The sequence below is a fragment of the Lissotriton helveticus genome, chromosome 7, assembly GCF_964261635.1.
Source record: "Lissotriton helveticus chromosome 7, aLisHel1.1, whole genome shotgun sequence".
NCBI lineage: Eukaryota > Metazoa > Chordata > Amphibia > Caudata > Salamandridae > Lissotriton > Lissotriton helveticus.
Window position 1 is genome coordinate 1,680,413,063 of NC_136068.1, and position 21,130 is coordinate 1,680,434,192.

The 21,130-nt window shown below is 43.5% G+C and overlaps 1 protein-coding gene across 1 annotated transcript in view; it reads left to right on the forward strand.

Moving 5' to 3' along the window:
• LOC144769629 (uncharacterized) overlaps window positions 1-12,243 on the forward strand; it is a 231,720-nt gene extending 219,477 nt beyond the window's left edge. The window contains exon 6 of the mRNA XM_078653799.1: window positions 12,102-12,243. Coding sequence (XP_078509925.1) covers window positions 12,102-12,243 — 142 coding nt within the window. The remainder of the gene's footprint in view (window positions 1-12,101) is intronic.
• Window positions 12,244-21,130: the final 8,887 nt, after the last annotated feature.

A 21,130-nucleotide genomic window follows, 5' to 3' on the forward strand; every position in this document is an offset into this window, starting at 1 on the left:
AAAACACCATGGTTCACCGACGAACTAAAGAGCTCCAAGAAGAACTGCCGAGCCCTCGAGAAAGCCTGGAGAAGGGAGCCAACCACGGACAACATGACCACCCTCAAGCTCGCCACCCGTAAACACCACCAGCTGATCCGCGCTACCAAGAAAAATACATACAAGGACCGGCTGGACAACAACGCACACAACTGCAAGGAACTCTTCAACATCGTGAAAGAGCTCTCCAACCCCAACGCCGGAAGCAATGACATCACCCTGTCGCAAGACCTCTGCAACTCCCTCGCCTCCTTCTTCCACAACAAGATCGCGGACATACACAACAGCTTCAGCAACCAACCTACGCAAGCCACGACTGCAACAACGCCACCCACCACCACCCTCCGCACCTGGACTCCGATCAACACCGAAGACACCATCCGCACAATGAACTCCATCCATTCCGGATCTCCGACTGACCCCTGCCCTCACCACGTCTTCAACAAGGCCGACGCTGTCATCGCACCCCACCTGCGGGACATCATCAACACTTCCTTCGACACCGCCACCTTCCCTGAGAGCTGGAAGCACGCCGATCTCAGCGCTCTTCTCAAGAAACCCACAGCAGACCCCACCGACCTCAAGAACTACCGTCCCATCTCGCTCCTCCCGTTCCCGGCCAAAGTCATCGAGAAGACCGTCACCAAACAGCTGGCAGCCTTCCTCGAGACGAACGGATCCCTCGACCCCTCACAGTCTGGCTTCCGGGCGAACCACAGCACCGAGACCGCCCTCATCGCTGCCACCGATGACATACGAACTCTGATGGACAACGGAGAAACAGCGGCCCTCATCCTCCTAGACCTCTCCGCGGCCTTCGACACCGTCTGCCACCGCACACTAGTACAGCGCCTTGGCAACATCGGAATCCAGGACAAGGCACTGGAATGGATCACCTCCTTCCTCGATGGAAGAACACAGAGAGTCCGCCTACCACCGTACAAGTCAGAGGCCACCGAAGTCATCTGCGGCGTCCCTCAAGGATCCTCACTGAGCCCCACCCTCTTCAACGTCTACATGAGCCCCCTCGCGGCCATCGCACGTCAACACAACCTCAACATAATCTCCTACGCCGACGACACCCAGCTGATCCTCTCCCTGACCAACGACCCCGCCACCGCCAGAGCCAACCTGCAAGAAGGGATGAGAGAGGTAGCCGAATGGATGACGACCAGCCGCCTGAAACTGAACTCGGACAAGACGGAGGTCCTCATCCTGAGCTCCTCGCCCTCCGCCTGGGACGACTCCTGGTGGCCCCCCGCCCTGGGCACCGCACCCAAACCGACGGACCACGCTCGTAACCTGGGCTTCATCCTGGACTCCTCCCTCTCCATGACCAGACAAGTAAACGCCGTCTCCTCGTCTTGCTTCAACATCCTGCGCATGCTACGCAAGATCTTCCGGTGGATCCCCACCGACACGAGGAAGACGGTCACCCAGGCCCTCGTCACCAGCCGACTGGACTACGGCAACGCCCTTTACGCCGGTACCACCGCCAAGCTCCAGAAGAGACTCCAGCGGATCCAGAACGCCTCGGCTAGACTCATCCTCGACATCCCCCGACGCAGCCACATCTCCGGACACCTGAGAGATCTGCATTGGCTCCCGGTCAACAAGAGAATCACCTTCCGCCTCCTTACCCACGCACACAAAGCCCTACACGACCAAGGCCCGAGCTACCTCAACAACCGGATCAACTTCTACACTCCCAAGCGCCCCCTCAGATCAACCAGCCACGCCCTCGCCGCCGTCCCCCGCATCCGAAGAGCAACAACAGGAGGAAGGTCCTTCTCCTACCTGGCCGCCAAGACCTGGAACTCACTCCCGACCGACCTACGCCTGACCCAAGACCACCTCTCCTTCAGGAAGAAGCTCAAGACCTGGCTGTTCGAGCAGTAACGGCACCCCCCCCCCTACCCAGCGCCTTGAGACCCTACGGGTGAGTAGTGCGCTCTACAAATGACCTGATTGATTGATTGATTGATTGATTGATTGATTGAGAGTGAAAATCTCCTGGGCATCCTGATAGAACTTGATTTGATTTGGATATGTATGTTGCATTAGACAACCAAGAGATCATACTCCCACTGACATGAAAAGAAGAAAGTGTCTGACCACAGCAGAAATCCAAATAAATTCCATGGGCAAGAACCAAAATTCAGGCAAAAAAAATCTTCCTCTTGTTAATTACTCCTTTCTATGATTCAAACAGGAACTGACATTAATGAAAAGACTTGTGCTTCATCTGAGATTTCTCTGGACAATCCACCATCTTGGCAAGGGTGACTCATGGGCTTGGTCATGTCTCTTCCTTCAAATTAACAGCATTGGCTGAAAAAGAAGAGATCAAACCAAGTGAAGACTATTTATGCACTGCCATATTCTACAGCTCTGTTGACGCCCATGGTGAATAATGACTCAAACTGTATTTATGTATGTGATATTTATATAGCACAAAATGAGCAGAATAGGCAGTGGAGCACTGTAGAGGGTCAAAGCAAAATACAGTCAATAAGTGATAAGTAGCTTGTTATTGACTTTTTGCTTCATTGTAATATAATGTTCTTCAACTATTTCTTAGTTGGATTAGATTTAGCGTAGTCCGTATCAGCATGGAGATCATATTTCAGATCCCTAATACATAGATTGAAAAGGCCTTATTATGGAATACTACTCAGATTGACGGATTTTAAAGAACAATCAACATGACCCAGGCCACGAAGAAGCCCTGCAACATCCTAGACAGGGAATCCAGCAGCACTTTTCTGAGAGTGAGTTGTGCACACAGTCTACCACTATCCTGGGAAAGCCTCAAGTAATGCTTGGGCATAGTTGAGACAGTCCCCTAGTGCAGATTTGTAATCTGGGCTGAAGTTCCTGGCCAACATCTGCTTTGAATAATGGGATCACTTGTAAGTCTTCTTCTGGAACAGACATTGCAGGTTGCAGGGCAGGATCTTACACGTCTTTTGCCTGTCAGAACCTTGGTTTGATGACAAACTGATATTATAAAAACAAACTCTATTATAGACAGGAAAGGAAATGGCATAATAACTATCACCTCTAGACAAAGACTCATACAAACTGTCCATTTAATTACATAAGAAAATGATTGTGAAAGCTAAATTTTGATATTTACCTAAAAAATGCAATCCTCTGAAAATTCAGTAAATTCTTCCAAGGAACTCTTTGCTTTAGTAAAACAACTAACCAAGGCTCCAGAGTCCAAAAACATCACCCTCTAACCAAACGTTTTTTAATACCTTGGCCTCATTTTTTAGGTGTCAGGGTGCGACTATCTATAACTCGCTTTCACCTAGCATATCTCTCACCTCCTCTCCTGAAGAAGAGGACATTTGGACTGAGTACAAATTAATTGCAGTTACTCCTCCCAAACACATGGCCCATCAGGACAATAACATACCCTCTCTTTCCAGTATGCCAGAACAGTCTTTTCCAATGCATAATTTGCTTCAAACCTAATTTTCCTGCCAATCCACAGCATCTCTTCAGACCTTCTTTTGCCAGGTCAAGTCCAGCCCCCAACTTGACCCTAGCCCCCCAGAGTCCTTCACCTTGTTCCAGGATTGAAGATGTCTGTAAGTAACTTACAGACATCTTCAATAGGATGGTTGAGATATGCTAATTTCTTAAATAGTGTAAAAGAGCCTCCATCCTCCCTATTTTTTTTTTAAACGGCCTTGGAGGCCAACGATCCTCATAAATACCACTCCATCTCTCTCTTCCCTTTCCTGATCAAGATCATAGAGAAGGCCATTAATATCATACTCTCAACTTTCATCAGCAATAATGGTTAACTGGACAACAACCAATTTAACTTTAGAAGACACCATAGTACTGATTCGTCTCTGTTTACTGCCTCTTAAGAAATCAGAAAAACCCTAGATGCAGGTGGGAATTCTGCTTTGATTCTTTAAGACGTCTCTACAGAATTTAACAAGGTAAATCACAGCCTTCTTATAGGCTGTTTAGCCTCTCTAGGTATTTGAGGCAAGGCCCTTCAGATTCTCTCAGAGTGAGAACAGTTCATTGCCCTGGATGAGTTCAACTCCCCTTTTTTCTCTCTACCATGTGTGGTCCCACAGGGCTCATCACTGAGCCCTACGCTGTTAAATCTGCACCTGACACCATTTGCTGATCTTATTGTATCATTTGGATTTGAAGTAGGGTGTCCTACGCTGATGACACCCAGATCATGCTGTTAGGCGCCAGTAAACGTGACAACATTGCCTCCAGATTCCATGACTGCATGTTGCAGATTGGGAGATGGATGGCCCAAATCTATCTCAAACTTAACTAGGGTCTTTGTCTCCCAGGATTTTGCAACACTCCCCCTTTCCGGTCTCCAAGGTTTAAAACATAGGGGTTGCCTTTGACAGTAATCTTTATTTTGAGTGGCACATCAACACTGTCACTTCTTTCTATTTATTTCATGCTTACGACACTTAGGGAAATGTTCCTATTCATTCTGCATGATTTACAGAAAAGTGCAGTTTCCACCCTCATTACAGATTAGATTACAGCAGCACATTCTTCATTAAAATCAAGAAAAGATGTCTACAAATAAATGCTAATTCTTCAGAACTCTAGGCATGACTTCTCCTGGGAATTCCTGATTTTCAATCTGTCTTCAAGGGTGTTGTCCAGTTACACTGGCTTCCTGGAAAAAAACCATAGATTTCGAGGCCCTCTACATCTCCTTTAAGGCAATGTATATAATGTAGGACCCAAATATCTGAAACATCGTTTCCGATGGTACACTTCCAGTAGGTCACTTAGATCATTGCCAGCTTTTAACCTAGTGGTATCCACATGTAAAAGATCTGGGCAGGAGCTTTATCACGTGTACTGCTGAGTTCTGGAACTCAATGACCCTTCATCTCAAGAAAAAAAAATATATTATTCTTCCGGAAAGCTCTTAAAACATGGCTTTTCAACAGGTAGAACATTTGTTCTAGGTATATTAATAGCGTTGTCTGCTTGGATTGTGATCTATCTGCAGAGTTATAGTGACTAGTTGCCTCAGGGTAGCAGCTGCTCTACAAGTCTAATTTTCATTTTATGTTTATTACAAATTATTCAAAAGTTTACAAAGCCTGCTTGCGGTTGAATAAACACATTTTTGACAACGTTTTTTATATGCTTTAAAAATTCATATTCCAGGAATCCTCTAGTGGATTTTGATCATCAATGACTCTAAAAATTCATAATAATATGCTTTATTTTTAGAAATTGTTGCTGTGTCTCTTTCTTGTTGCGTGACTTTCTTATTCCATTGTTTGGTGCTATTAAATGCTTTAGACATTGTCCCTTTGTTAAGCCTTGCTGCTCAAAGCCACATCTACCCAGGGTTGAGATTAAGGTGTTCAAATGAGCCTGACTGGACCTAAGAAAGGTTTTTTGAGTGTATTGAAGAGTGACCCCTCCCACAACTGCATCATATAATACACCCAGATCCTTAAATTGGTGCTTAGTGGTAGAATATAGAACTTGTGTTTAGCTGTAGGACGCAATTAATAAATTGCAACTGACATAAAATCTATACTTTCTTAGAGTCAAGCAACAGCCTCAATAAGTTGCCAAAAATTCTGCAGGCACTAGACAAATTTCTTTCTCACGCCAAAGGGAAGTTGACCACCAGTTCTTCTTAAGTACTTTGCAAGCTTTGATAAAAATCGAGATTGAAGCAGGTGACCTGGCTAACACGCCCACACTTAAAATTAATAATTAAAGAGGGATGTGCAGGAGGAAAGGAACTGGACTAGACCTGTCTGTCAAGAACAAAGAGTTGGAAAAGGCCCGTAAAGCCTAGGAGGAGACAACGTATCTCCAGGCCCAAGTTCAGTTAGCAGTGAAAGTCACCCAAGAGTGTGATGATGAAGAACATTTTCCCTTTAAGATTGAAGGGTCAACAGCAGAGTGGCACCTATAGAATGGTCAAGACCTGGGTATGCAGCTGGGAGCCAGAGGAACTTCACTCCAGTAGGAAGGCCCAAGTACTTGTATATCCAGCTCAAACTTGTGGAGTGAAGACTGGAAATCTAGGAGGAAATGTTGGTACTTGACCAGAAAACAGCCAAGATAGGTTAGAATCCCCAAGGTAATAGTGGCAGCAGTACTTATTCAGAGATGCTCAAAGGTGCGACTCATGATCCTTTTTTTTAATTTAATTTTTTAATTATACAGCTTGACAAACTCCTTTGTTTAATATCATACAGAAAAAGAAAAAAAAAGGTTTTAAACACAATATTCAGACAGTATCATTTGGCATGAGAAATGAGAAGGAACCTACGCAAAGAATAAAGAACAAACCATAATCATAACGTTCAATTCTGTATCCATTGTGTAAATGGAGCCCAAATTTTCAACCCCCTCTCTCGCCTCCTCTTCCCCCCCCTTTGAAAGACCGCTGATTCTAATTTATGGAGAGCGAGAATCCTAGCTCTCCAATTGAAAAACATCGGGGGGATAGGATTGATCCATTCAGAAGTTATAGTTAAACGAATTACAGACATTGCAATACAAAGAAGAGCAGTCTCATGGGTTGTTCTAGAAAACAAACAATCATTTTCAGATCCTGTTATGACTAGTTCGACTGAAATAGACATCGGAATCTTCAAGAGCACTAGTAATAAAACCTTGAACATCTTGAAAAAAAAGAGCCAATTTCGGGCGTAAAAAAAACATATGAACATCATTGGCAGCCAATTGGCCACATCTTGGACACCCATGACCCTTAGTCCCTCCCCATTTAGAAATCTTAGCAGGAGTAAAATAAAGATCAAAAAGGGCCATATAGCTTTGCGATTGTAAACTCCCGGAGATTAGAACTGAATCAGCTAATTCCAATAGTGCTGAGATATCGATGCCAGTCTTGCCAAATTTACAATCCAATCTAGTATTTTGGGACGAAAGATCGTCTGGTAAACCTGACAATAACTTCTGATACAAAGCACCAATTCGCCCCTTTCTCAAAATAATTTCCATAAGTGAGTTTTTAACAAGGGCAGTAGGTGTAGTTAACAAAAGCCTATCCATATAACTACGTATCTGTAGAAATTAAAAAAATTCATGTGTACCTAACCCATATTTTCCTTTTAAAAGTAAAAAAGAAGCCATATTGCCGTTATCAGATAGGTCACCCAAAGTACAGATACCATGTGCCCTCCACCTTATAGTAACAAAATCTTGAAAGATAGGCGGTAACAACCTGGCTGCAGCCAAAGGTGTGTAAAAATTATAGTTAGGGATTGCCCACTTCCTTCGTATTTTCCTCCAGACTGAAAACATTGTTTGAATTACCTTCAACTTAGTTTTTTTGTAGTAGCTGGGTTCCAGCACCGAAAGAAGAATTCCTTTGGCGTCTTTGCCCAGCCCTATCTTAAAAATCGAAGGAGAACACGCCGGTAAAGTAGGAGCTCTTGCCCCAAACAGAGGTACAGCCAGGTGTTGCAACAAAGCTGACCAGTTATACAGCAACAGATCGTGGACTGCCCACCCCCACCCTATGCAAAGGCGAGTGCATCCACTTAGCTGCCCTCCGAGGGGAATGATAGCGACTCATGATATTAGGTTGCTCGAGGGCATAGTTTCTAAATTCACTGAAGGTGACAATATAGATATACGGCTGGCGTCCTCTGAGAGAGCTCTATGGAAGAGAAAAGTGGGTGCCCAGCATTGCTGAGTCTTGTTTGGGAGTTGTTGTCTACAGTAAAGAGGGTACATTGCTTACAGTCTAGGATGAGGTAGCAGACTCCTCAAAGCACATGGGACAGGCAGTCATTGTGCTATTTGGCCTCACACCAGAGGAATACAGAGTTACGTTTAGAAGCACTCCAATAAGGCAACACAAACATGCGTAGACTATGTGGATGCCTCTTGTATGTCAGTGGGGGGCTGACTACAATGAAACCAGATTGAGAACTCTGAAGCCTTGTACAATTTAATTGTAAAAAACACATTTTGACAAATTATTGCTCATAGAAGTTGCACCAACCTCTAGTAGATTCCAATCTTTAACTTGCCCTAAAAAGTTGGGAAAAAGGCTGATGAGTGGGCTAGAACAAGAACTCCATAAAGCATCAGAAGGTAGTCTCCATGAAGGGTGGGGTTGTGCCCACATAAGGGATATGAGGGAGGTGGTAAATCCACCAAAGAACATACCTCAGAGTCCCAGAACCCTACAGGAGAGGAGAGTAAATCCCACCCCAACTCTAACAGTAAGCAGAGTAGGTGGGACCCTAAGCTTAAAATGTTCATCCTGCTTTGAGTGTTAGCAGTTTGGGAACTACGGAGCGGATACAGCTCTTCCCAACAAAAAGGCCACTGGAGTTGTCAGTGTAGCCTTATATGATTATTCCTCAAATGAGGATATCCTAGTTCTAATTGGGAAAATGGCCCAGAGAGTGATTTGGTGATTGCTGAGAGTAGTAAGCACTTTTACCCCGAAATGGTCAATGGAACCTCAGTCACTGCCTTGAGCTATACCTGTGCTAGTCGCACCAGTGTGCATGATAGGCTGGTGCCTCCGGACCGGTATTTGCCAGGAGAGACTAAACGAGTAAGGATTTCCCAGGTGATATGTGTTGGGCCTGTGGTTTAGTAACTTTAGAAGTAGAGGATTACTTTAGCTGGAATACAGTGACAGTCAGTTCAGACTTACCCCTTGATTGTTGCTTTTTAAATGACCTCACAGAGGTTGGTTTGAGCCCAGTGAGTGCAGTTACCCAGGGCACTGTCTCACCAAAGGTTTCTAGGGCTGCTGTCCCTGCAGTTAGGAAAAGCAGGCCCCATAAGAAAGGAGAAAAAGAAAGAAATGTAGCTAAGGGAGGAAAATTTTGAAAGAAGTCCAGTTAGCCGTGGGGCTTCCATCAAAGTAGGGGAAAACTCCAAAGTTGGCACTGGTAAGACCGTCCCTGTTCCCCAAGAAGTCCTAGAAAGTTAGGCCACTGTTCAGCCCAAGGTTGTGACACCTGAGCTAACAGAAGAGAAGTGGAAAATGGGTGTTTGCCATAGGATGGGGTAGTCCCCCACTCAGAAAAAGGGCCTGCAGAACCCAAAGAAACATATTGCATAGGCTCTCCTCCTGTCACTGGAGAGCTAAATGTGTAGTTCTGGGTATTGGTAGTTGTCAGTAGCCTCTAGTGGGTGTTAGTCTTTATGGCTGTACTGTTATTAGCATGGTGGTCTGACAATATGTCAAGCAGCAAGATAGGCCCCCTAACCCCATTTGTCATGGTGGGGTTACCCCAGTTATGTATAAACTATGTGGGTAAGCTAGGCGTAGCCCTAGCTAAGATAGTTTTAGTAGAGGTAGGTATCTCTGACCCTAGGGAAAATGGAAACAGTGAAGAATTGTGTTTAGAATGGGTCCTGCCAGAATTGAGGTCGGTCAAATTCCCAGAGGGAAACTACAGTCTGCAGGATGTAAGGCAGAGTAGGCCCTGCAATAGTGACAGCTAGTTTTCTGCATCCTTCCGTGCTTAAAGCCCATGAAGACTCACCAGGAGGTGGTTGAGGTCTCCTTGGAGTGTTAGATAGGGGGTTTGTGTGAGAAAATAGGCGTTTTGCAGGTTCCCCCCAATTTTTCTGCATTCTTGAATGCTATCTGCTGGGTTTCGACTTTGAGAGTGTACAGAGGACTGCTGTCCAGACCTCAGTGACAGTGTTCTTTCCTTTTTAAAATGACTTCTTTAATTGGGTGTTACCAATTGGCATCTGATGACTTGCTTATAAGTTCATGGTATATGGTATCCAGTTACCCAGGGCTTGTAAGGCTGGCAGTCCACAAAACAACTACAGCCCTGGTTACATCACTCTGTGTTACAATGTGAAACCATATGTTTCTGCTGTCATTGCAGACTCAAGAGACCGTGCAAGCATTGCATTAATGACTTTGCCATTACCACTAGTCCCATAACTATACATATACGTTTCCGCTAAGGCAGGCCTATTAACCCCTAAGGCAGGGAGCTATATATTTTTAGATAGACATATATTTAAGATATGTCTGTACAGCAAAACCCTAAAGTGTTGGTGTTTGCTGAGGACAGTTAAGCAGCCTTATAAGGTAATTGCAGGGTTAATGGTTGGCACTCCAGAGGCTACCTAACCATGTCATGTAAGGTATCAAACTAGAGGGGACGTTAAATGCAACTCCATAGTGCAGTCGATACTTATTTTGAATTTTATGCTAGCAACCTTTGTGAAAGTTGTCACTCCTTGACATAGCTGGTCCAATGACTGCAGAAGCGCTGGGCCTGAGACAAGTTTCTGCTCACCTGGGGAGATGTGTGAAAAAAGACTGTTGCAGCAATATAGGTGCAACCTCCTCCCCAAAGGATGGACTGCAAAGGGTGGTAGCCCAAAAGTCAGGCATCAAAGATGATGCCGCCTTTGAAGGGCTACTGCAAAAACACTACTGCACAGGAAGCCTTGTTTCTGAACTAGTTTTTTGTGGGTGTGTAGCCCATGGCAGCCATGCTACCGAGTGTGGGCTACCTAGGTCCTCACACTCAAGGAAGACATCAGTCATGTTGTTTGTGGCATGAAAGTTGCGCTCTGGGATAGCAGATGCTACACATTACCAAAACTGTGTCACCCGAAAGCAGGAGACCTCCTAGCCCATTTGCTAGGGACTGTGTTGTTCCCTCAGAGTACTTAAGTGTAATATAATAGAAACACCTTGAACCATAGACTTCAGTACTTGCTAGATGTGGATCAAGAAGCAGACCAATTTGCACACATTGGAAGCGCACAAGAAGAGGCTGTGACACTAGCACGACTACACCTTCTGCACTTTGGGCTAGCTAAATTTGGACCCTGTTCTGTGTGCCTGGCAAGGAGAAAGATTGATTCCATGCTCTGAAGCAGAGACTCCAAACATCAGTTGGCTGGCACCTAAAATACCACTGGGGGCATTAAAGCAGGAAGAGACCAAGCATTTCAAGTAGTTCCTGCAGCTGTTTTGCCACTGACGGATGAATGGCACTAGGAAGGGCAATTTGAAGATAGTCAAAGGTAACACCCAAATCTGCTGGACCCGTGGGTGTTGGTTGTGACTGGATTCATCCATTTCCACCCCAAGGGTCATTAATCCCCACCAAAGATTTACACCACGCCCTAAGTGTAGCAAGAATGAAAGGACTGCATTGGCAGCCCTTTGACTCCTGCAGAGAGGACAACTCCTGCAGAGAGGACTTTTTCAGACCCCGGAATCTGGTGCCTGAGTTGCTCCCACTCACCAGAGAGCTGAGGACTGGACTGGACTCCCCCCTGCCCTCATGGACTGCAGATCATCTGGAGCATCAATTGAGGATCTTTAAGCCTGCATCCCTCAGCATCAGGACCACTCCATACAAGTCAATTGAACTTGCTCTTAAAATGCTCTGATTGCCACATAACTGTCCAAAGATTCAGTTTAGTTATCCTAGACCTCTATATTGTTGAATTTCATCACCCAACCTCACTTGAATTTGCCAAACTCAGTAGTATAAACTCTTACACACTTTAAAAAGTTTACAACTTTTTGATTTGCCAATTCTTGTTTGCAGTTTATGTCAAAGTGTTTAACTGCTTTAAACATTCATATCTCTGGAACATTCTGCTGAATTTTTTTCATCAAGGACTCTGAAAACTCATTAACATTTGCTTGATTTGTAGGAGTTGTTGTATCTCATTCCTGTTTTGTGACTTTATTATTCAGTTGTTTGATAGTGTTAAATGCTTTGCACATTGTTCTTTTGTTAAGCCTTGCTGCTCAGAGCCACAGCTACCTGGAATTAAGCTCAAGGTTTTCAAATGTGCCTGACTGGACCCAAGACAGTTTTATGAGTGCATTGCATAATAAGGCCTCACAGACATATCATATAATACACCTGGAAACCTCACACACTCTTTAGAGAAATAGGATCTTCATTCCCCAACTCAGGATCTCATCATAATCTTGAGAACTACAAGCAGGTCTTCTGAAAAATAATAGGTAAGTTAATCTATGATGAAAGGCAGTATTGTAAAGCCTGTAATGTCTTTTTTTTATACAGAGTTACTAAGATTGATGTTAAGTTTGCCATGTCTGTTTCTGCTCTGGTCGGTTTCGTAGAGTCATTTTGCACATTCCAAAACTACTTCTCAAGGAACCCAGACGCTGGAAAAGAATTCTTACAAAAACTGCAAGAAAGGTAAAAAAATGTGTTTGCTATATCACCAGAAAATGAAAGTCTCTTAAAAAATGTAGGAGCCCTTGTGAGAGTTCACTGTGTGGCATTCCCAATATTTGTTCATGTGGGTCTTCTTGGAAACCAAGGCCTAAGGCCTGGAAATTATTTCTTGTCAGATATTTTGGCTTTGCAAGTGTTGATACTGTGCTCAACACTTGCATGGTGGGGGTGATTTGAGGCTGGAGATTTGACTAAAATCAACGTGTTGGGTGCAATAGTGGCAGTTAGGAATTTGGTTGGGTGGGACTGGTGGTATGGGTGAGTGGTGCAAGTAGTTATTCTCTGTCTTACCTGCTGTTTATCCTATAATGACATTGTAAATGTTTTATTTATTTATCTCTGTCTTGCAAAGCGCTCTGATGTTTTTGTTATTCTTTTATGCTGTAATTTATCTCTTACCGTAACCCGCTTTATCATGTAAAGTGCTCTGATACCTCTGGGTCCAGCCAGCGCTATATAAAACCTCTAAAAATAAATAAATATGTTGAATAGTAAGCAAAGGTCCACTGTAGGACAGTGAACTTGAAATACCAGGCAACAAATATGTTATTAGAATATGAATTTACCTTTAAAAATGAAAGACAAGAGGCATTTTCCTAAACAGGAACAGTTGGTTCAATTAAACGCAGCAGCCGGGAGAACAGGCAATAGAGTCGGGGGTCTGAAGACTATCTCAAAGTACTTTGGTTTTTGCCTTCATTTTATACATTACAGAAAGTGCAATAAAACAATTTGTATATTCTTTTTAGAACAGGAATCTGGGCCTAGTCATAGAGTTATAAATCTGGTCATTTGATAAGAAGCGCAGGTGGCTCTCGATCGTTAGTGGACACGATTTGGACCTAGCGGGTACATGTCCAGGAATCTGACATGGGGAGCGTGTGATCACTGTGTGTAGCGTACACTCTGTGTTCTGATTCGCTGAGTGTCCCTAACTTAGCATGGCATTACACCTTATGGTGTTTTGGGAATGCTTGCCCCTGTGGCCAAATGTGTTTTATTGGGGCATATTTCCTGAGACCATGGTGGTATTGCTGTCTATCTGTGGGATCAATCTGGATTTTTCTGTTTGCACACTTGTCTAAGAGTGACAGGTGTGGCGCCGCGGCCAGGGCGACTGACGCTGGAATCTGGGGACCACGGTTCGATCCCCGGCTCCGGCGGCAGGTTAGCCCAGCACCATGTGACTCTGGGCAATAGCTCGCTTAATCTTCCCGACGGCCCCCAGCGCCTAGAGACCCTTACGGGTGATTGTGCGCTTTACAAATGTGGACTTTACTTTACTTTTACCTTTGATCTGTTATTCAGTTGCTTCAGGCCTAGGTCACAGGGCATGCCTGACCATAGATTTCTGACTTGGGGTTGACGGGGAGGTCATATCGGGTGAATTCAACAATAGAGATGCAAGCTTGTTAATATACGTACATAAATTGTGTACATTGACATCTGATATATCAATATTAACAAATGGATTGGTGAATTGAGCAACTGTAGGTTACAAACCTGATATCACAGATCCAAACTGCAGTGTGATAGCTTGGTTCCCTACTACACTTGCTGAATGAGGTGGACTGGGAAACCTAAGCTGCTGGTGGGTTGGTTAAGGCACATCGTGAACAGTGCTGTGATGAGGTGCCTGTGATACCATTGAGATGCCAACCCGGCCAGAATTCAGTTACTTCACATGTAATACATATTGATGTATAGCACACATAGTGGTTCACATTGCAACTACATTGTTTATGCATGAAAAATATTGAATGCGCCTTTGCGCATAGTGTGCTATTGAGTCAAGTAGCAATAGTTTGTGTGTACTATACTTATTGGTTTAGAATAACAACAGTTTGAGGAATAAATATGTTGGTTAGTAAAGATAAGTTATCAATACACCAATACAATGCCTCAGTTTACATGCTATACCATACAGTTCAACATATGCAATTTTTAACCCCTTTGCTGCTAGGCCCACCCCTAGTACTAAGCATTTTTGTTTTTGCAATTTGAAATAGTTTACACTTAGGCCACCATATTCTTTTGTCCACATGAGCTATCTACACCCAATTTGTGTCCTTTTTTACCAACTTCTTGGGTATTTGTGGATTTCCCTTAGAGGGGACTGAGAAATTAACCAAAATGAAGCCACATTTTGGGTGGGAAAAATGGGAAAGAAGTGCTGCTGGAGAAAGTAAAAATGAAGGTTTTGTGATGCTATAATCAACATTTTCCAATCTTTCAGAAACAGGCAGACTTAAATCAGAAAACCCACATTTTTAACACTGTTTGGTATTTTACTGGGAAAAAGCATATTTTTCAAGCTTTCAATCTCCTTCCAGTTTGAGGTGGAAATCTGTGGTATTGCCCAGAAAGCTATATATTTGAGAAAACTAGAAAAACATTTGAATTCAGCGAGTGATCATCTGTATATATCCTTCAATGTTTACCCATAAAAAGTAACAGTTGAAATAAAGAAAATATTGAAATTGGGTCTACAAACACAGCCATTAGTATCTGCATTTGTATCTGTAACTTCTGTGTATGGCAGATATTTTAAAGCAATACACTGTTACATCTGTTGGACACTTCTGGTTGTGGCGATATATAGGCCTTGTATGTTTTAAAAAAAACAGAGGTACCCAGAGCCAACAACCAAGCTGCACCTTACAATGGTTTTTCATTCTGTATTGACTATACTGCAATTCATATAGTAAATTATAAAGAATGTAAAAGGGGTATGAAGGAAAACTCTGGGGGCCTAATTTACAAAAAGGGAGGCATCGCTGTTGTGCAACAGTGATAGGAGGGAATAGGCAAAGTGTCTCACCAGGCTACATATATTTATCTCAGAGGATGTGAAACAAGGTTCAGTCAAGGCATAGGAAGAAATAGTTTTCTACCACAAATCACTTGAGTAATTGATGGAGAGCCTGCACCAGGATATCTACGGGGCGACAGTGCAATCTATAAATAGCCATAACATAACATATGAGGCTGTGGTGAATATTTCCAGATGTATGCCAGACCTTTCTAGGTTGATGTCACCAATTCCAGCACTACTACCATGTGGGGTTCCAGTTGAACCACAGCCCATAAATACAGGCTGCCATCTCATTCACCATTGGTTATGGTCACGTATATTGTTGGTGTTGTAGGCACATAATATTCAATGTAGGATTTGGGTTACATCAGTGTGTTGCCGTCAGTTGTGTGCCTGTTCAAAAGTGTTGGAGGAGACATGTACATGTCCAAATGAGGGGGCCTGAGTCAAACAATATGTGATACTCTAAAGATAAACTACTCTTCCAATGATAAAATGTGGTGAGCATCCTTGCTAACAATCTACACAGTTTCAGTGGGCCCATACCCTCAAAGTTGCTACACTATGCCTACTGCCCACTATGAACAATGCAGCTCTGCAGTGAAGCACATTAGGACATCATCTATTTGGTGTGCATCCTAAAAGCCTCCTTATATAAATGAAAGACAATACTATGCAAAGAGTTCATTAAGAGAGGAATAAAACCTGCAGGGAGGCTGCAATCTCATGTTTTAATCTGGCTGACCTAGCTCTTAATTTTGTGATGAAAGAGAAAATGTTCAAGACTATAAAACCTAGGAAGTAAGAGGATATTCACTTTAAAGTAGCCTAAAGACTTCAAAGCACTTTTGAAAACTCTAACTCGTAGTGGGACGCTGCAAAGAATATGTAAAACTCCTTTTTGCACTAATGTTTCTTATCGTCTGTTTTAATCTGGCATCCTTTATTGCACCTGGAAATATTACGTTACTTAGTCATTTTAGAAAAATCAAAGATGCATTTTAACGACAAATAAATTGCACTGCAATGATCTTAATTAACTACACAAATACAAAAAGAAATGTGGAGTTAAGTGTATGTGCACTTAATCACTTCAGTATCCATCACTCATAAAACCATCCTAAGAACATGCACTGACACAATTCTGCTTTGTATCAAGGTTTGAAGGTATGTTGGGGACATGTGTGAAGTACAGACCCCCTGGCCACATAGATACACAATGTGCATGCAAGACACTACAATAAGTCATAGTGCTATTGTGTACTGTGAGAAAGGCAGACTGCAGCTTCATAACTAATAATTTCCCAAGCCACATCAAAATCACAGACGCGAAGAGCTGAATACTTGTCACAGGGAATCATGGCTCCCTGGGGATAATGGTCCAAGATGCATAGTTGTGGTGTCAATACGTCTAAATACTTGGAGGTATAATCTTAAACCCAGGACGAGGCTGGAGCTTCACTTATAAAGATGTTGGTGTCACCCACTGGCCTTACACATATTTAGAAGGCCACACAAATCTACTCTGTTTAGCTCTTCATTGCCTTGTATCCATGTAGAGTGGCAACACAGCACATGTTCCTGATTGCCTCACACTACGATGAGGTGGATTGCCAGAGGGCTCATGGTGGGTGTTCCCAGGTGACAGTCATGGGCTAGTCAAGCCCTTTTTTATTTAATGGAGGGAATCAGGGTAGGATGCTTGCAATGCTGACCTACGCCAAAAATGTGTGAATGAAGCCGTGATTGCCAAACAATTGACTCTTGTGAGCAACTGACAAGCATCTCCATCAACATAAATCTTTCCCATTCCAGAGGTTGCAACACCTGCTCCTGACCAGCTGAATGCCTTGGAAGTTGATTCTTCAAAGGACAACAGACTGATCATGACACCCTCTAGGTAATCCTGTACTCCATCCAAACCCACTCTCTGCTCACGAGAAGGGCCAACAGCACTGCAGGGTGCCCACATGATCTGCTTCTCACATATCAAACACTCCCCTGCCAGCACACCCCTAGCGCAGAACTCTGAAGACCCTCAGTTTTCCAACATCGTGCGGTAGGAGTTCAGCATGAGCTGGTAGATGAGATGCTGGCTGGAATGGAGACCATGGCTACCACACTACAGAGAGTTGGTGGGACCGTGTACCACCAGCTGTGCTACCATGGCTGGTGAGGCAGAGGAAGGTCCAGGTGGTGGAGCACAGGAGGGTCCTGATAGTGGGCTTTAAGATGGTCCAGTTAGTGGGGCAGTGGAAGTTCCGGGTAGTGGCCCAGAAGAGGGTCCTGCAACAGGCCCTGTAATGCCACCATATCCGTTTCCCACAGGGAGGCTGGTTCTTGCCCTTTTTGGTAGTTCATGTCCCGAAGGTAGGAACAACCATCTCCTTGCTGCCATGATTTTGTCATAGGTGCTTCCCTGTAGACCTTTGATACATGTCAGATGTGTTGGTATCTCCCACGTCTGAGCCCATATGCCTTCTTCTCTGCCTGCATGTTGGCCATTGGAGAGGAAGGACGCCTGAATACAACACACTTGACCACATTTACATGCATCATTCACTATTAACAGCACAAGTGGCATAGCCTGCCTACAATATCTATGTAACATTGAATGACCAACCATCATGAGAAGAATGTCCTTCCACTAACATTACAATGGCAAATATCTCAAGTTGTGGGCAAGTGGGTGCAGGAAAGACCAGTTACAGGACTTATTACCATAAAACCCATGTATAAGGACAGATTTCGCTGTTATTTACTCATGGAACGGGACACATGGTCCATCTATGTGCTCCTGGGGGTATGATATGACACATGCCAGAAGGTGCAATATGTGGCCAATCAGCTAAGTGAAATTAGTGATGTGTAGTCAGTACATGTATTGTGTCCCAACAGTGCCTCACTGTTATGAGATACATACAGGTCACACACATAGTAGCATAGATATACTCAGTACCAAGCAGTTGGAACATAGACGGAATGTTGTGATCTAATTCAAAAGAGCTATTTTAATATGTTTTATAGAGATTGAAACATGCCCATGCCAACACCACCACTGTACCATAGACCACTTACTAAACATTAGAGAAGAACATGTGCTCCATGACATACCCAACAGTCTGTTCCAACCTGCCAGTAAAGATTGTTACAGAGAAGCACATCAACTGATACTCAGTCCATGTGATGAGTGTGTACCAGCATGCAGTACAGTACATATTAGTGAGTCTTCTGAGGTCTGTCTGTCAGTTATATTGCAAAAATGTGTTGAATGAAGAGGAATCCAGGTGATACAATATGGATACCTGCAGCATTTTGAGGAATGTGAAACGACCTGTATGTTGAACACACAGTGCATATATGCCTGTGGGACTGTACATATTGGCATTATGTCTCAAAAAAACCTAAAAAGTAATTGAACTGTGTACTGTACAGGCTATTTGATCTCTGGTACAGGATTCAGACATATACAGCATTGCCATGTGTGGATGGCCTACATGTCCCACATACATTCATACCAGCTAAGGTCCTTGTGTACTACAGATTGCCATAGGGCAGCACCACTAGGCTTCCTGCTGCAGTTCTCTACAGCAAAATAAAATTACAGAAATGTGCCCTGGTAATCAGATTCCGGTCCTTTTCTCCTGTGCTTACACACATTGATCTGTCATGCGTCAATGAAGGCATGCAATGGTGCAAACGTGTGTGTGTTGCAAGGATGATTGTTTTTTTGCAGAAAGGGGCAACTTCATACACAAAACAAAATCACAAGAGGTGATTTCCATTTCCTATGTGTGCCGCTGAAGGCAGCACAAATAGGAAGAGGAACAATGATGAAAAATAAATACATCTGCCATCTTAGCGCCTCCCCTACACCCATAGGGAGTCACAGCCTTTTGATGCATTCTCAGGTTAACAAATTCTTTTAAATCCGTAAATGTCACATGCCATGTGTAACACCCATGGCAATTCAGGGACTCACTACATATCAACAAGACCATGAAAACCCAAGAAGTATGCTTTTATGTGGCCTTGGGGATGTGGCCCTGCAGTAAGGGTGGGTGGAGTTTGCATAGTCTCCCTACGCAAAGTTCTGCAAAACAGTAGAAAATCTCTGCGAGCACGTGGAAATTCTGGAAACATGCGAAATTGCTTGTCCCGCCCATTCGCGATGTGTTTTTGCATGCTCGCAGGGAAATATCTCACTAACTTGCCCGTGCGGGTCACTTGTCCCGCCCGTTCACGATGCTTATTTCCTGTTCTGGGTCTCTTATTGCGTGCTTCCGCCCGTTCGCGATGAGTATTTTCTGTTCGGGAATGTGTATTACGTGTTCGTGATGCTTTTGGCGTGCTTGCTGGGGAAATATTCCCGGAACTTGCCCATGCGGTCGCAATGGGCGCGGCCATCTTGTTTTCACTCTATTGCTATGGGTCTGGTCCTGCTTTCCTATCCTCCCTCTATCTTTGCAATCCTTTGTTTCTGTACACTTTTTTAAATCCTTTGTATTTATTATCTATCGCTCTAGTTTCCTGAATCTATATTTTGACTTTTTTTCTACTTTTTTTGTCGTTTTACAACTTTTTCACTCTTTTTCTATAACTTGTTTTTTTCATTTCTTTTACTTACTTTTCTAATTCCACTCTTCTTTTCCGCCACCCCCCGAGTCCCAGAACAATGGCCCTAACCAGCTGATGCACCAGTGGTCCGATATCCTGGACCGGGAGCAGGACCTGCTGGACCTGGTAGGAGTGGAGGTCCCAGGGCTTGGTGAGTAGCTATTTAATATTAGTATATTGTGTTCTTCGGCTCTGTGTTATGTATTGCGAATATATTTTGTTTCTAGAACAGCAAGAATGCTGCTGTTTTTACATTGCAGGTATATTACCTTTAAAAATCTTCTGTGATTGTTATGACACAGGTGCTTGGCGCTACTAATCTTACTTGTTTACAACTTTACACTCGCTTGGCATGATTATGTCTACTTTAGAGAACTTACGTTAGGTAATGCTAGAGAGACTTTAGTCCTTCCTTTGTCCTCCTGCCACTAAGAAGAGATAGTGGTGGATTGATAGGTTTAGTTACTTATTAGTAGGTAATTTTTTAATGGTCTGTGTGACGCATCCTCTTTCAAGTCACATGCTGCTGAGTGCTGCTTACCCCAGTCCTTAGTAGAACCTTTTTTAGTTTGTTTAGTGAGTGATAATAGTAGGGTTATCACTAGTAGAACATCAGCAGCAACCAACCAACAATTTGGTGTATGCTCAAATGTATGCATGTGTCCTCCATCTATGCATTTTGAAGGACTAAAATAAATGGAAATGCAGACTTAGTGAACAATCGGCCAGTCTGGAATAGGTGGGCTAGGTCAGGTGGTACTTAGGCTTAGTTAGCATTCTAGAATCTGAATGCAACACTGGATTAATGTTCATAAATAATAATAAGACGTACCGTGAATCCTGCAATACTAGTCGACCATATTAGATAGGTCAATTTTATTGCAATTGCTGTTTCCATTTAAAAAATGTGAGCGTTTAAAATATTTTATTTGTTTCACTTTCACACCAGTCATCCATGTTTGTCTCTTTCTTTCTTACATCTTTCATGACCAGCACCCATGGTCAAGAAGATGGGGTCGAAGGCAGCGGGAGCTGGACAAGATGCCTCCTAGTCCAGGGATGCTCCTCTACTGAGGGCTCTGCTGCTGTAAGTCCTCCTGTTGTTAATATTAATCATTATACTTCCCTAACTTTTACTGCACCCTATTTTCCCAAAATATTATTTCTTTTTTTTACAAAATCTTTTTCGATCTAGACAATCTGTTTCTAAGTTCTTGTTATCCCTGCCTCTAACTGCCTCTGCTTTGACTCTCTGTACTACTACTATCAGTCTGTCTGTAGCTAAGCTTGCCCAGGTGGCCACTGTTTATGTAAAAGGCCTTAAATAAAACTCAAATTCACCAATCACTCTATTAACTGAGTTCAGTCCTTTGGGTTGTCCACTTCTAGTCTTCTTAATCTTGAGGCTTTTCGACAATAC